We start from the raw sequence: 16,743 nt of genomic DNA, 5'->3' as shown, positions 1-16,743 counted from the left end.
ATATACTCATTATATACAATACATAATACTTATAACAAATGACTATGTTACTGGCTTATGTATGTGCTACTTGATTGTCCCTTGGTATCCACAAGGCACTGGTCACAGAACCTACCAGGATACCAAAATTCACAAATACTCAAGTTCTACAGTATGTCCCATAGAACCTATGGATGCCAAAAGTTGGCCCTGGCTGGGCCCAGTGGCTCATGCCTGTAATCCCAGCACCTCAGGAGGCCAAGGCAGGAGGACTGCTTGAGGTCAGGAGTTCAAGACCAGCATAGGCAACGTACCAAGACCCCGTCGCTACAGAATAAATATTTTTAAAATTAACCAGCTGTGGTGCCATGCACCTGTAGTCCTAGCTACTCAGGAAGCTGAGGTGGAAGGATCACTTGAGCCTGGGAGTTTGAGGATACAGTGAGCTATGATCATGCCACTGTACTCCAGCTTGGGCAATAGAGACCCTGTCTCGTTAAAAAAAAAAAAAAAAGGCAATGTCATTAGGATCCGTAACTATATAATAATGACAATGCACTGAAATTTTAAAAGTATTTTTAGTATGAGATAAGTGCTTCATAAACTATCCTCCTATCTGCCTGATTACGGGAGAATTCTTTAACTGCTGTCAAAAAATCCTCAGAACTGAGAATCAGAAGACGGGTTCAAGTATCAATAAGAACTTTAACATGAGGACAGGAGAAAGTGATGCTTTATTATCAAGGAAAGGTGTTTATATTGTTTCTGTATGTTCAAAATATTTCTTTTAATACTTATACTTTTAGAGACAGGGCCTTGCTCTGTTGCCCAGGCTGGAGTGCAGTGGCACAACACAGCTCTCAAAGTTCACTGCAGTCTCAAACTCCTGGGATCAAGCAATCTTCCTACACAATCCTCTTGCCTCAGCCTCCTGAATAGCTGGGACTACCATGCCTGGATCAGGAATAAATTTAACAGAAGAAATTCAAGTATTGTACAATGAAAACTATATAATGTCAGAGAAAGAAATTAAATATATGTATGTAACTGGAAAGGCATCCATGTTCATAGATGTTAACAATATTAAAATGGCGAGTCTCCCCAAACTGATCTATAGATTCAATACAATATCTACCAAAATCCCAGCTGTATTTTTTGCAGACTCACAGATTAATCCTAAAATTTACTTGGAAAAGTGAAAGGAATGTAGAATAGACAAACTGTTTTTAAAAAAGAAAAATAAAACCTGAGGACTCCCATGTCCCAATTTCTTAACTTACTATGAAGCAACGGTAATTAAAATGTTATGGTACAGTCCTCAGTACAAATACATAAATCAGTGGAATAAAACTGGGATCCAGGAACAAACTTTTACCTGTTAATTTAGTTTTGACAAGACTGTCAAACACAATGGTGTCAATGAGGAAAGAATAGTTTTTTTTTTAACAAATGATACTAGAAAACTGGTATCCACGTGCAAAACACTGAGTTGGACCCCTACCTCACACCACATATAAAAAATTAACTCAAAATAGATGACAGACCTAAACGTAAAAGCTAAAACTATAACACTCTTAGAATAAAACAGGCATAAACTTTTATAACCTTGATAGGCCACGGTTTCTTAGATATAACATCAAAAGCATAAGTAAATAATAAAAAGAATAAATTGGACTTGATCAAAATTAAAAACATTTGTGCTTAAAAGGATACCATCAAGCAAGTAAAAAGATACTGTCTGGCCAATATGGTGAAACCCCATCTCCACTAAAAATACAAAATTTAGCTGGGCATGGTGGCAGATGCCTGTAGTCCCAGCTACTCAGGAGGCTGAGGCAGAATCGCCTAAACCCAGAAGGCAGCTATTGCAGTAAGCCAAGATCACACCACTGCACTCCAGCCTGGGCAACAGAGCAAGACTCCATGTCAAAAGAAAAATAACAACAAAAAAAGCAAAGTGAAAAGACAATCCACAGAAAGGGAAAAAAAAAAAAAGTCTGCATATCATATCTGATAAAAGACTTGTACCCAAAACATATAAAACTCTTACAACTCAAGAATAAAAAGATGACTCCATTTTTTAAATGCCCTGGGATGGTTATAATCAAAAGATAGACAATAACAAGTATCAGTGAGGATGTGGATAAACTGGTGAGATAATCACTCACCAGATAATTGCTGGTGAGACTGTAGAACGGCACAGTCTCTTTGGAAAACAGTTTGGCAGTTCCTCAAAACATTAATCTGAGTTATCATTTGATTCAGCAATTTCACTCCTAGAGATGTGTACCCAAGAGAAATAAAAACATGTTCACCCAAACCCTATATGTGAATAATCACTACAGTATTATTTATAATAGCCAAAATGTGAGAACAACCCAAATTTCTCACATTTTGTTTATCTGCTTATCAGTTAAACAGATGAGCAGATAAACAAAAAGGAGTATATTCATATAATGAAATATTATTTGGTCATAAAAAGATATGAAGTGACTATAAATGCTACAACATGGATATACCTTGAAAACATTAATAATATAGTTTGTATTTTACATGCCCACCCAAATCTTCTGTGAAATTGTAATCCCCAACACTGGAGGAGGGCCCTGGTGGGAAGTGATAGGATCATGCAGGCAGATTTCCCCTTGCTGTTCTCATGATACTGAGTTCTCTGGTTGTTTAAAAGTGTGTGGCGCCACCCCATCTCTAATCCTCCTGCTCTGGCCATGTAAGACATGCCTGCTTCCCCTTCACCTTCCACCATGATTTTAAGCTTCCTGAGGCCTCCTCAGCCATGCTTCCTGTATAATCTGTAGAACCGTAAGCCAATCAAACTGATTTTCTTTATAAATTTCTTTATAAATACCCAGTCTCAGGTATTTCTTCATAGCAGTACAAGAATGGACTAATATATTTATGCTAAGTGAAGGAAGCCAGACATAAAAGGCCACATATTGTAATACTCCATTCATATGAAATGTCCAGAACAGGTAAATCTATAGACACAGAAAGTAGATTAGTGATTACCAGAGGATAGGGGAGGGGTGAAAGGGAGTGACTTTTAATGGATAAAGATTTTCTTTTTGGGATGATAAAAATGTTCTGAAATTAGGTAATGGTGATGGTTACACAACTCTGTGAGTATATCACTGGGTAAATCACTGAACTGTACATTTTCTTTTTTTTTTTTTTTGAGAAGGAGTCTTGCTGTTGCTCAGGCTGGAGTGCAATGGCACCATCTCAGCTCACTGCAACCTTCGCCTCCAGGTTCAAGCAATCCTGCCTCAGCCTCCCAAGTAGCTGGAACTACAAGCCACGCCTGGCTAATTTTTGTACTTTTAGTAGAGACGGGGTTTCACCATGTTAGCAAAGATGGTTTCAAACTCCTGATCTTGTGATACACCCACCTCAGCCTCCCAAAGTGCTGGGATTACAGGTGTGTGCCACTGCTCCCAGCCTGAACTGTACACTTTCAAAGGATGCATATGAATTATGTACATATAACTATAGAACTATAATATATCAATTATATCTCAATAATCTGAAATTAGGTAACTTATTAAAAAACTGTACAGTTAAGATTTGTGCATTTCAATATATGTAAACTTTACCTAAAAAATAAAACTTTAAAAAATAATAAAAACAATGGGCCGAGTGCAGTGGCTCAATCCCAGCACTTTGGGGCAGGCCACAGCAGGAGGATCACTTGAGGCCAGTTCATGATCAGCCTGGGCAATATAGTAAGACCCCCATCTCTACAAAAAAAATTAAAAATTAAAAAGTTTTAAATTAGCCAGGTGTGGTGGTGTGCACCTGTAATCCTAACTAGGCAGGCTGAGCAAAGAGGATCACTTCTGCCCAGGAATTTGAGGCTGCAGTGAGTTATGACAGCACCATTTCATTCCAGCCTGGGTGACAGACCAAGATCCTGTTTCTTGTTACAAAAAAAAAAAAAAAATGGATACATAAAAGTTCAATATTCTATTCTGCTCACTTTGTGTATGTTTGAAATTTTCCTTAAGTTTTTTTAACTTTTAAAAACAAGTAAATTTTTAAACAACAAAACATTCCTAACATCCATTTTTTGTTGTTTTTTGACACAGGAAGCAGAATCTCATATTTTAAAAAGACCAGAGAGGTCATCACCTTTCATTATTCTGTTGCAATGTTATATGCAAACAGAAATATGACAGGAGACATGGTATGTGGTAAAAATAAATACTTCATCTTAAATGTACAAAAAGAATCTGAACTTCCTCAGTTCTAAGGCAGTCCCTCATCCTTGGATTCCTGTGGTTTCCATGGTTAATGAGTGTGACAATTCCTAATCCATGGATGCAACAATCCCTAATACACTGCTGTCCAGTGCAGTAGCACTGCTACATATGGTCATTTAAATTTTAGCTTTAATGAATTAAGTTATAAATTCAGTTCTTAGTCTCACTATTACATTTCTAGTGTTCAATACCCACATGCCCCTAGTGGCTACCATACTGGATGCAGCAGATACAGAACACTGCCATCACTGGAGAAATTTCTACTAGATTGTAACTACTCTAATTAAAAAATAGGCTGGGCACGGTGGCTCACGCCTGTAATCCCTGCACTTTGGGAAGCTGAGGTGGGTGGATCAAGAGATCAACACCATCCTGGCCAACATGGTGAAAAGGCATCTCTACTAAAAATACAAAAATTAGCTGGGTGTGGTGGCGCGGGCCTGTAGTCCCAGCAACTCAGGAGACTGAGGCAGGAGAATCACTTGAATTCTTTATAGAATTCAACTTTATAGCACTCCAACCTGGTGACAGAGAAGGTCTCTGTCTCAAAAATAAGAAAAAAGAAAAAAAACGAAATATCCACAGGGAAACTTTTACATTCCAATTTAGGATTGTTATACTGGATTACACCGCAATAAACAAATTTTCCTGAAGAACAGAGAAAACAAAGTACAAAAATATTAGCTACCAAAGGTCATTCATGGAAGTGTAGACTAAAACAGCAGTTAAGTTTTACTTTCAGAACTATCAAACTACAGATACTTGGCAACTCCTTGGAGTCAAATTCCTCTGTTAAAACATAGATTAACACTATACTGCCAGCTTCCTCAAGTCAGATGTAAAGATTACGCCGAAAAATGATTAAAGCAAATTATCCTTCAAAGATCTCATGAAAAGGTATATTTATAATCCATGAAATCAAAGAGTTTATGACCCACAGTAAAATACACAGAATAAAATTTCTTTCCTAACAGAGCTTTGAGGCAACGGGGATAACTGGAAAAAAGGCTTAACCAGATGATTTCTGTACAACTAGTTCTAAAACTGTGTGTGCATTTCATCCTGATAGTTAGAAATTTCCGTTAATACCCATTAACATTATAAACGTAGTATCAGGAAACAGGTGCGTTCTTAATTCAAATATTTAGAACATTTTTAGCACTTTAAAAAACGCAGGTGAACTAATTTTAAAATGCGAATTCAAATACATTTTTATATTTAGGAATCTGAAAAAACAACAAAGTCATTTTGTATTGCCTCTCAAGCTACAACTGCAATAGCTGCAGTGTAAATAATATTCCAAATAGAAAATAAAATACTTTATGTTAAGAAATTTTAAATCAACTATTTTCTTGCCTAAACTATCGGGCACCTATATATAGCCATCAGTCAAAAGAGGTCCCTTTAAAGCATTTTCAAACCTTTTAAAAAGGTAATTATGAATTCAATTACTTTTCATCCACATTAACTACTTCTACATTCAACTATCTTTGAAATTTAGTGCCAAAAAAAAAAAAGTAATTCCCAAGAGAGAATGAAACCATGGAAATTGAAACCAGCTTGTAGGCTAGGTATACAGGAGGGTCACATGGAATCGATCTGAAGGAGAAAGTTACTGCTATTACCCACCGGAGGCTCTGAAGTCAAATTAAATCAGGTACTATTTACATATTTCTAGCTCTGTACTGACCTCACATGGTGCTTTCCTATGTATTACACACAGGCCTAGCTAGGTTTTCACATTTTAAGTTAGTGTTAGATGGTTTCTATCTTTAATCAAAGTTAAATGTTTTAAAGAATAGAGTAACATTACATAAGCGTTTTCCCATTGTTCACAAACCCTTTCTGTTCGTCAGAGCACCCCGATAAATCCATCTGTTCCCTCTAATTGCTTCCAAAGAAAAATTCTAGCAACCAAAGACACCAGATTGTAAAACACAGTCAGAGTTAGAGTTCTGGCACTACCGAAATATGCTGTTAAGCAATCCTGGCAAATTAGTTAAAATCCTTAAACCGTAATTACCTCAGTGGTAAAATGAATGCAATACATACCTACACCGAGAAGTAGATTGTATGAGTTAGGTTTCATTTAACAGAAGAAATGCCTCAGATTTTTGGTACGCTCCAAACATAAGGTACCACCTAGCTCTCCGACATCTCACTTTCCCTCCCACCTCTTCCCTTTGAAGCTTTCAGCGTTTGCTTCCAAGCTCCACTTCAGTGTGTTCCGTATCCTTACCAGCACTTACACTCGACCCTCCAATTCCATACAATTCCACCACCGTCCGATTCCAAAGTGCTAATTCCCATTGCACCCCGCTAAGGTCCCAGGCAGCCCTTCACTCTGCTCCCCACATTTCCTTCAGCCCCCGTTTTCCAACGGCTCCTCCTCTCGGCTCACCACCCCCTCGTCACCAGGTTCATCCAGCCCCTCAACCGTCTCCCGCCCCCAGGTTCCTTCCTGCCCTCCAAACACAGCTTCCCCCGTCTCAACGTTTTATCTTGTTCCTCCAACAGACTCCCCCAACGACCCACTCGCTCCTTTAGTCCCTATTTTCTCCAACACTCAACTGACTACTCCTTTACATCCATTCTTTTCAACATACACATAAATGCAAAGGCACCCACATACAAGAGCCCCCACCCCCACCTCGGTCCTCCATCTTTCCCTTTTAGACTTGCTTCCTTTCTTCCTCCTTCCCCCCACCCCCATCTCCTCCGGAAGAGTCTGTTCCCAGGCCAAGGTCTCTCACCTCATTCGGTCACTTCAGTGGTGCCAACCGCTTCATACAGGAAAAAACAACCAATCCGTCCCCGTGGGCGCTTCCCCTGCGAGCCCGAGCACTTACTGGGCACCTGCCACACCGGGTACCCGGCACATACGCACGCACAAACCGAGGTCCTTGGGGACAAGGGTTGGGGGTAGAATGAACGTTCCTACACCGGCCTCAAACACAGCCCACTTCACTACAGCCCCTCGCCATTTTGGTTTCCCGCGGACTGCCGGTGCATTCTGGGAGCGCGAAGCGACTCCGGTGCCGAATGGCAGCTCTCCAAAGCCGAGGGCGGGGGGGGGTGGGGGGGTGGGGGACGGGGACTGCGCAGCGAGCGCGGATGAACACCGCGCCCTGCGTCCCGGCAGGGCTGAACAAAGAAGGACTCTTTAACGTTGCAGTGAGGCTCAGTCCTTCCGCTGCCGGGGCTAACACAATAGTGAGCAACTGCACTCCTGATCGCCAGCTGGCTCTGTTATACAGGAAAGGGTCGTGTGCGACCTTCAATGTGCATGGTCGTGACTGTGCTCTGTGCGTCTTGCTGTACCGATTTCTTTTAAAGCATGTTTCCTTTACCTTCACCCTAAGGCCTGCTATTAGAATTTCCTTCAGCGGGGAGAAGACCCAGGATGTCGGAATTAAATTTTATTCAGCGATTCACTGTCAAGTCCCAAATTCCTTATCAGGAGCTGCTTTTATGAAAGACTCTCAGATGATTTGTTTCCTAACGATGAAAGGTTGTTTTCTGTTTACCCGCTTTGCAGTCCCTCCTAGTTGTAATGAAATCTGAGAATAGTCCCCTGCAAAACGGTTTAAGAATATAGAATTGTTTCTTATTAGTGCAGACCCTTAACCTGCCCAGATTCTGCTACCGACTTGGTCCCAACTGGCAAGCTGTGAGATTGTATGCTTGTCTCTTTAACTTACACCTAGATACAACCCAGCTCCTCTTAGTAGCCACGTGTAGAACCTTTATTTATAATTTCAAAATATTTTTAAAACCATTTCATGTTTTTGTACCATCTTATGTCACAGGGATAGTGAACACCGTATTTTTTCTGTCTTTGAAAAAGTACCTCTTGTGGTCTAAGCTCACGTGGCTCATATTTCAAAATGGGTTCCCCCAATCTATGATCTCAGAATTTGGCAAATAAGCAAATTCATTTTATCCAGTACCACTCAATACTTTAAATATTGTGGTCATACCCTTCCACTCCTCTGCTTCTCCTGAATAATAGTTCTAATCTTTTATGTCTGTCTTCATACTGCACCCTCACTGTACCTACTTACTTACTACCTTTCAGATTTCACTTTATTTCAATTCTGACCATCATCTCTCATAAATTTGCCTTAAGTGGCCGGGTGAGGTGGCTCACACCTGTAATCCCAGCACTTTGGGAGGCCGAGGCAAATGGATAACCTGAGGTTGGGCGTTTGAGATCAGCCAGAGAAACCCCCTCTCTACTAAAAATACAAAATTAGCCAGGCGTGGTGGTGCATGCCTGTAATCCCAGCTACTCAGGAGGCTGAAGCAGGAGATTTGCTTGAACCCAGGAAGCAGAGGTTGCAGTGAGCCGAGATGGCGCCATTGCACTCTAGCCTGGGCAACAAGAGCAAAACTTCGTTTCAAAAAAAATTAGCTTAAATGACCTTCATACGTTGGCTGAGGAAAATTTTGACCTAAAAAAGGTAGATGCATTCCCATTCAGGAATGTGGCATTAAGTAAATAACTAAAATATTAAAATGTAGATGCAGTACAAAAATTGATAAAGATATTACACAAATATATTTGCTGTGCAGCTAAGCCTAATTATAGAACATCTGTTTTGGAGAACATTTGGTCTAAGTTTTCCTCAACATTTCTGTAAAGTGGACACCAAGCCTCAACTTCAAAATCTTCAGTGATTCAGTACTTCAAAGGCATTCATTTCCACCTCAGAAACTTTAATAATTTGAAAATTTTCCCTATGTAGATGTATAATTTGCCTTCCTGTAATTGCCATTTACTGGTCTTTTAAGCTCTGGCTACACAAAGGTATTCTAATCCTTATACATTAGAGAAGTCAATTATGCCTCTATCAAAAAAAAAAACAAGATTATTTTTCTATGCAAATGTGTGAGTGCAAAGATGTAAGCAAATATTTAAGAAAACCAAGTCAGCGATTTAAGGACATTCAGGGAGTCACAGTAAAACATGAAGAATACCTGTCAGCCAGGCACCAGCAGCTCACACCTATAATCCCAGTACTTTAGAAGGCCAAGTTAGACGGATCACTTGAGCTGGGGAGTTCAAGACCAGTCTGCAGTCTGGTTAACATAATAAGACCCTGCCTCTACAAAAAATTTTAAAATTAGCTGGGCACCTCCCTGTAGTCCCAGCTATTTAGGAGGCTGAGGTGGTAGGATCACTCGAGCCCAGGAAATCTAGGCTGCTGCAGCACTCCAGCCTGGGTGACAGCGAGACTGCCTCAAAAAAAAAAAAAATACCTGCTGTAATTGTGGTCCTTCAGAAGTATAAAGCAAAGTGAACTCTATTCAGAGTAAACTGCACCCTTTATTGTTGTATATATTTCTGTGATCATCCTTAGGGTTGTTCACAAGTGTTCTGGTTCCCCTCTCTTCCAGACACATAGTAACATTGCACACTCTGGCCAGACGCTGTGGCTGCACCTGTAATCCCAGCATTTTGGGAGGCCAAGGCTGGCAGGTTGTTTGAGGCCAGGAATTCCAGACTAGCCTGACCAACATGGCAAAACTCCATCTCTACTAAAAATACAAAAATTAGCCAGGTGTGTTACTCCACGCCATCCCAGCTACTCGAGAGACTGAGGCAGAGAATTGCTTGAACTTGGGACGCGGAGGTTGCAGCGAGCCAAGATCACACCACTGCACTCCAGCCTAGGCAACAGAGGGAGACTCTGTCTCAAGGGGGAAAAAAAAGAGAAAAGAAAAGAATTGCGCTCCTGAAGTTAATTGCTTTGACTAGTAAAACGGGTGACATGTATCACTTCTCAGGAGAATCTTGAAGAAGCAGAGGCACGGCCGGGCGCGGTGGCTCACGCCAGTAACCCCAGCAATTTGGGAGGCTGAGGCTCGTGGATCACGAGGTCAAGAGATCGAGACCATCCTGGTCAACATGGTGAAACCCTGTCTCTACTAAAAATACAAAAATTAGCTGGGCATGGTGGCGCACGACTGTAGTCCCAGCTACCCGGGAGGCTGAGGCAGGAGAATTTTTGAACCCCAAAAGGTAGATGTTGTGATGAGCTGAGATCGCGCCACTGCACTCCAGCCTGGGTAACAAGAGCAAAACTCCGTCTCAAAAAAAAAAAGAAAGAAAGAAACAGAGGCACATCTCCCTCCCCCATGCTGTGGTAATCATGGAAGCTTGGGTTGAGATAGACTGTCAATTTCAGTTCCTAAATGTCTACAATAAGCAGTGACTAGAATTGTGCAATCATCACCACAATCTGCTTTTAAACATTTCCATCGCCCCCCAAAAATTCATTATGCCCATTTGCAGTCAACCCTCCTTCCCACTCTCAACCCTAGGCAATTGGCTATCTGCTTTCCGACAATTTCATGTAAATGGTCTCATACAATAAGTAGTCTTTTGCACCTGGCTTCTTTCACTCAGAATAATGTTTTTGAGGTTCATCTACATTGTACCCATCAGTTCTTTCCTTTTTTTGCTAAATAGAGCTCCATTTGAACGAATGTACTATATTTTGTTTATCCATTCACCAGTTGAAGGACATTTAGGTTGTTTTCAATTTGGAGCTATTATGAATAAGACTGCTATGCACATTTGTGTACAAGTCTTTGTGCGGATATTTATTTTTTATTTTTCTTGAGTAGATCGCTAGAAATGGAATTGCTGAGTTGTATGGTAAGTTTATGCTTAACTTTTTAAGATATTGCCAAACTGTTTTCCAAAGTATAAGCAATATGTAAGCCTTCCAGTTTCCTGATATCCTCACTGATACTTGTTGTCTTTCTGATTTCACTCATAGCAGTAGGGGTTGCTTGGCATGGTGACTCATATGTATAATCCCAGCACTTTGGGAGGCCAGGGATGGAGGATGGCTTGAGCCCAGAAGTTTGAGACCAGCCAGGGCAATATAGTGAAATCTTGTCTCTAAAAACATAATAATTATAATAATTTAAAATAGTAGGAGTGGGCTTTCCTTTTTTCAGGCGGCCAGGAAGATGTTCAGGACATTCATAATGAGGGTGCCTACCAAAAGCAGTCGACCATCTTTCAAAACAAGAAGATGGTCCTGCTGGGAGAAACTGGCAAGGAAAAGCTCCCACGATGCTGCAAGAACATCGGTCTGGGCTTCAAGACGCCCAACGAGGCTATTGAGGACACCTAGATTGACAGGAAATTCCCCTTCACTGGTAATGTCTCCATTCGACGGTGGATCCTCTCTGGTGTGGTGACCAAGGTGAAGATGCAGAGGACCACTGTCATTCGCTGAGACTACCTCCACTACATCCACAAGTACAACCATTTCGAGAAGTGCCACAAGAACATATCTGTACACCTGTCCCCTGCTTCAGGGGCATCCAGATCAGTGACAGTAGGTGAATGCTGCCCCTGAGCAAGACTGTATGCTTCAATGTGCTCAAGGTCACCAAGGCGGCAGGCACCAAGAAGCAGTTACAGAATTTCTGAGGCTGGACATCGGCCCACTCGCCAGAATGAAATAAAGTTATTTTTTTATTCCTCCCCACCCCAACCACCAAAAAAAAAAAAAAATAGTGGGAGTGAAGTGGTTTATTGTGGTTTCAGTTTTCACTTCTCTAATGGCTAGTGCTATTGAGCATCTTTTCATTGGCTTGTTAGCCATTTTTATATCTTCTTTAGTGAGGTGTCTACTCAAATATTTGTAGTATTTTTTTAACTGGACAGTCTTCTTATATTAAGTTGTAAGAGTTATTTATATATTCTAGATTTAGGTTCTTTAACAGAAGCATAATTTGCAAAATTTTCTTCCTGTCTATGACTTGTCTTTTCATTTTTCTTAATGGTGTCTTCCCCCGTACTTCAGAAACCAGGTCTCACTCTGTTGCCCAGCCTGGAGTATAGTGGCTAATCAAAACCTCGAACTCCTGGGCTCACACAATCCTCCCATCTTAGCTTCTCAAGTAGCTGAGACTACAGGTGCACACTACCACTCCCAGCTAATTTGGTTTTAATTGTTTTAGAGATGGGATCTCTGTATGTTGCCCAAGTTGGTCTGGAACTCTTGGCTTCAAGCTATTCTCCCACCTCAGCCTCTCAAGGAGCTGAGATTACAGATGCAGGCCACCCTTGCCAGACTTAATGTCTTTTGAAGGGAAAAAGTTTTTTAATTTCAGTGAAGTCTTATTTATCTTTTCAAAATACACATGCTTTTGGTGTTATATCTAAGAACTCTTAGCACTTACATGTAAGTCTATGATCCATTTTAAGTTAATTTTTGTGCACAGTGTGAGAGGTATAGGTCTGTATTAATCGTTTTGTGGCTGGGTGTGGTGGCTCATGCCTGTAATCCCAACACTTTGAGAGGCTGAGGTGGGGGGTATCGCTAGAGCACAGGAATTTGAGACCATCCTGGGCAACATGGCAAAACCCTGGCTCAAAAAAAAAAATTAGCTGGGCATGGTGGCGAGCACTTGTAGTCCCAGGTACTTGGGAGGATCAATTAAGCCTGGGACGTTGAGGCCACAGCGAGTTGTGATCTTGCCACTGAGCTCTAGCCTGGGCAACAGAGCAAGACCCTGTCTCAAGAAAGAAATTTTTTGCATATGAATATTCAAAATGGTGAAACAAACTTTTGTTGTGTTAGCCACTGCAGTTTGAAGTTGTCCGCCACCCAGCATATTTTAGTCTACTCTGACTGATACAGTCTAGATTTGTTAATACAGATATTAGGCTTTGGTTTATGAAAATAAACGTAGCTGGTTTGATGTTCTATCCAGACCATGAAAAGTTTCTCTATATCAGCAATAAAGCTGTTTTACTTTCTTATTATTTGTGTAGCACTTTTCAGTTTCTTCCAGAACTTTTACTCTGCATTCACAATTTGGCTGTTTTGCACAAGAGGCCCAGCTTTTGGCCTGTCTCAACTTTCAATATGCCTTCCTCACTAAGCCTAATCATTTCTAGCTTTTGATTTAAAGTGAGAGATGGGACGATCCAAGATGGCCGATCGCTAACATCCCGAGATTGCAGCTCTCAGGGAAGGCGCGGAGAACTAGAGGACGCCACACTTTCAGACAAAGTCTGGTCGCTCACAGAGCAGAAGATCCCCCAGTGGAGGAAACACACGGGTGGCCAGCGCGACTCTCGTGGCCGGCGCAACAGTTCCGCCGGCACCTCAGCGCTGCAGCTCTTGGAGCAGAGTAAACAGGTTTGGAGGACCCGCACGGGTCCCCAGCACGACACCAGAGCCCAGCGCAGTGGCTGTGACGGCACCTCGGCGCGGCAGCGCTCGGCGCAGAGTAAACGGGACTGGTTCCCCTTCTGACCGAGGTTTGGAGTCCTGGGAAGGCAGAGTCGCCTACTATGGACACAAGAAGGAAGCCAGACAGGAGAATCCTGGGCAGAAAAGCACCATCAGTTTTAACACCGCTGCTCTGGCCCTGGGAACTAACAACCTGGACGTCCACTCAAGAGACCTAATCTGAAAGTTGGTAAATTCAAAGACGACAGGAGGATAAATTTACAATGATGGGAAGAAACCAGCGTAAAAAAGCTGAGAATACTCAAAGTCAGAAAGCCTCTCCCTCTAAAGATGATCACAGTTCCACATTGACAATGGAACAAGGCTTGATGGAGAACGAGCGCATCCTGATGACAGAATCACTCTTCAAGGAATGGATAATAACAAACTTCAGTGAGTTAAAAGAACATGTTGTAGCCTGATGTAAAGAAACTAGGAACTTTGAAAAAAGGTTTGATGTAATCCTATTGAGAATAGACAACTTAGAGAGGAGTATGAGTGAATTAATGGAACTGAAGAATACAATACAGGAACTCCGAGAAGTATGCACAGGTTTAAACACTCGAATTGTTCAAGCAGAAGAAGGGATATCAGAGGTCAAAGTCCAACTTAATGAAATAAAACGTGAAGAAAAGATTAGAGAAAAAAGGATAAAAAGGAATGAGCAAAGTCTCCAAGAAATGTAGGACTATGTGAAAAGACCAAATTTACGTTGGATAGGTGTACCTGAATGCAACGGAGAGAATGAATCCAAGCTGGAAAATACCCTTCAGGATATTATTCAGGAAAATTTTCCTAAACTAGCAAAGCAGGTCGACATTCAACCCCAGGTAATACAGAGAACACCACAAAGATATTCCTCAAGAAGACCAACCCCAAGGCACATAATCACTAGATTCACCAGGGTTGAAACGAAGGAGAAAATACTAAGGGCAGCCAGAGAGAAAGGTCAGATTACCCACAAAGGCAAGCCTATCAGACTTACAGCAGATCTCTCAGCAGAAACTCTACAAGCCAGAAGAGAGTGGGGGCCAATATTCAACATCCTCAAAGAACAGGACCTTCAGCCCAGAATTTCATATCCAGCCAAACTAAGTTTCACAACTGAAGGAAAAATAAAATCTTTTATGAACAAGCAAGAACTCAGAGATTTTATTACCACCAGGCCTGCTTTACAAGAGCTTCTGAAAGAAGCATTACACACAGAAAGAAACAACCAGTATTAGCCTTTCTAAAAATACACCAAAAAGTAAAGAGCACCAACATAAAGAAGAATTTACACCAACAAATGGATAAAACAGCCAGTCAACATCAAATGGCAGTAACCCTAAATTTCAATTGACTGAATTCCCCAATCAAAAGACACAGCCAAAACCCAATGGCATGTTACATCCAGACCTGTTTCATATGCAAGGATACACAAAGACTCAAAACAAAGGGATGGGGAAAGATTTACCAACCAAATGGAGAGCAAAAATAAATAATAAGTAAATAAAAAGCAGGAGTTGCAATTCTCGTATTGGATAAAATAGATTTTAAAGCAACAAAGATATAGTGATAAAAGGATCAATGAAACAATAAGAGCTAACGATCCTAACACCCAGATACGAGACTTAGATTCAATGAGACAGAAAATTAATAAGGATATCAAGGACTCAAACTCAGATCCGGAACAAGTAAACTTAATAAATATTTATAGAGCTCTTCACTTCAAATACACAAAATATACATTCTTGTCAATACCACATCACACCTACCCATAAGTTTAAATGAAACATTGATTGGCCATTATTAATACCCAATTTTTTTCAAAATAAAGCAATATTTCCATTTACTCTCCCTCTTTTTCTTCCTCTTTCTTCCTCTCCTTTACTTATTTTTTTTTCTTTCCTTCTCTCAAAAAAAAAAGAAATTAACTTGTAAACCTCTAGATCCAGGTCGGCAATGTCTCTCTCATTGCTTGATTTCCTTCCTTCCCTTCCCTCCCTCCCTCCCTTCCCGCTTCCTCCCTTCCTTCCTTCCTTCATTCCCTCCTTCCTCCCTACCGTCCTTCTTCCCTCCCTTCCTGCCTTCCTCCCCACCAACAAAAAATAAATAAATAAAATAAAGTGAGAGATGGGTGGCTCTTCCTTTCACTAGAACACTTAGAGGTATTGTAGGGTTATTAATTGGCCTAATTTCAATACTTTTGTGTCTCAGGAAATAGGGAGGCAAGAGGAGAGGGTAAGAGATAGAGGAACAGCTGGTTGGTGGAGTAGTAAGAATACACAAAACATTCATCAATTAAGTTTGCCATATTATACAGGCACAGTCATGGCACCCCAAAATAATTACAATAGAAACATCAATGATCATTGATCATGGATCACCATAACAGACATAATAATAATGAAAAGTTTGAAATATTGTCAGAATTACCAAAATGTGACACAGAGACACAAAATGACCGCATACTAGTGCGGCTGATCTGGAGACCATACTTTGTCAGAAAAATGGTACTAGTAGATTTGCTTGATGACACATTGCCCCAAACTTTAAATTTGTAAAAAAAAAAAAAAAAATGCAGTATCTGGGAAGCATAATTAAAAAAAAATGAAGCCTATATCTGGGAAATCTACTATTTTGCCGTGAACTTAAAACTGCTCTAAAATGCATATCTTTTAATAAAACCAAACAACTTTGTAACTGTGGCAGCTGTTATTCATATGTGGAACTTGTTTGTTTGTTTATTTAGGTATGTTTCACCACAATTTTAAAAAATGAATAGAAGGTTTCCTTTTCCTAGCTTACCTCTGTCCACCCATTGTTCAAATTGGAACTTTCCCTCTTAGCTTCTCTGGTGAGTGAAGAGGTACTCCCCAAAGAGATTTGAAAATACTAATGTATAATAAGTATTTCCTTTATTCATTTTCAGAGGGAATTCAAGTAATTGTCAAATTGTCATACTTGTCAAGTGAATGAATTAACTAGTTCAACAATTAATAATCAGTTTTCCTACCTTGATTGTGTCTGGGATGTTCTAAGCCCTTGGTTCTCAAAGTATGGTCTCCAGATTAGCCACACTAGCATCACCTGGGAACTTATTATAAATATACATTCCTGGCCAGGCACAATTGCTTACACCTGTAATCCCAGCACTTTGGGAGGCCAAGGCAGGTGGATCACCTCAGGTCAGGAGTTTGAGATCAGCCTGGCCAAAATGGTGAAATCTCCAAAATGGT

General features: G+C 40.7%; 1 protein-coding gene and 1 pseudogene across 9 annotated transcripts in view; one reads left to right on the top strand and one right to left on the bottom strand.

The window, feature by feature from the left end:
* The window catches only part of MTF2 (metal response element binding transcription factor 2), a 62,678-nt gene extending 55,417 nt beyond the window's left edge, over nt 1–7,261 (bottom strand). For 8 of the 9 annotated variants that reach the window (XM_002751106.7, XM_035252163.3, XM_017974944.4 and 5 more), the window contains exon 1: nt 7,010–7,261. In XM_002751106.7, coding sequence (XP_002751152.1) covers nt 7,010–7,014 — 5 coding nt within the window. In that variant the 5' untranslated portion in view covers nt 7,015–7,261. Of the gene's footprint in view, nt 1–6,495; nt 6,586–7,009 lie in introns of those variants that run through there. The other variant, XM_078332496.1, reaches the window with a different exon arrangement.
* A 1,882-nt stretch (nt 7,262–9,143) lies between these two features.
* LOC118143144 (small ribosomal subunit protein uS17 pseudogene) lies at nt 9,144–11,921 on the top strand (annotated as a pseudogene).
* Nucleotides 11,922–16,743: the final 4,822 nt, after the last annotated feature.

Source organism: Callithrix jacchus, chromosome 7, assembly GCF_049354715.1.
Source record: "Callithrix jacchus isolate 240 chromosome 7, calJac240_pri, whole genome shotgun sequence".
NCBI lineage: Eukaryota > Metazoa > Chordata > Mammalia > Primates > Cebidae > Callithrix > Callithrix jacchus.
The sequence above is the reverse complement of the archived record's forward strand: the minus strand, read 5'-3'. Positions and strand labels throughout refer to the sequence as shown.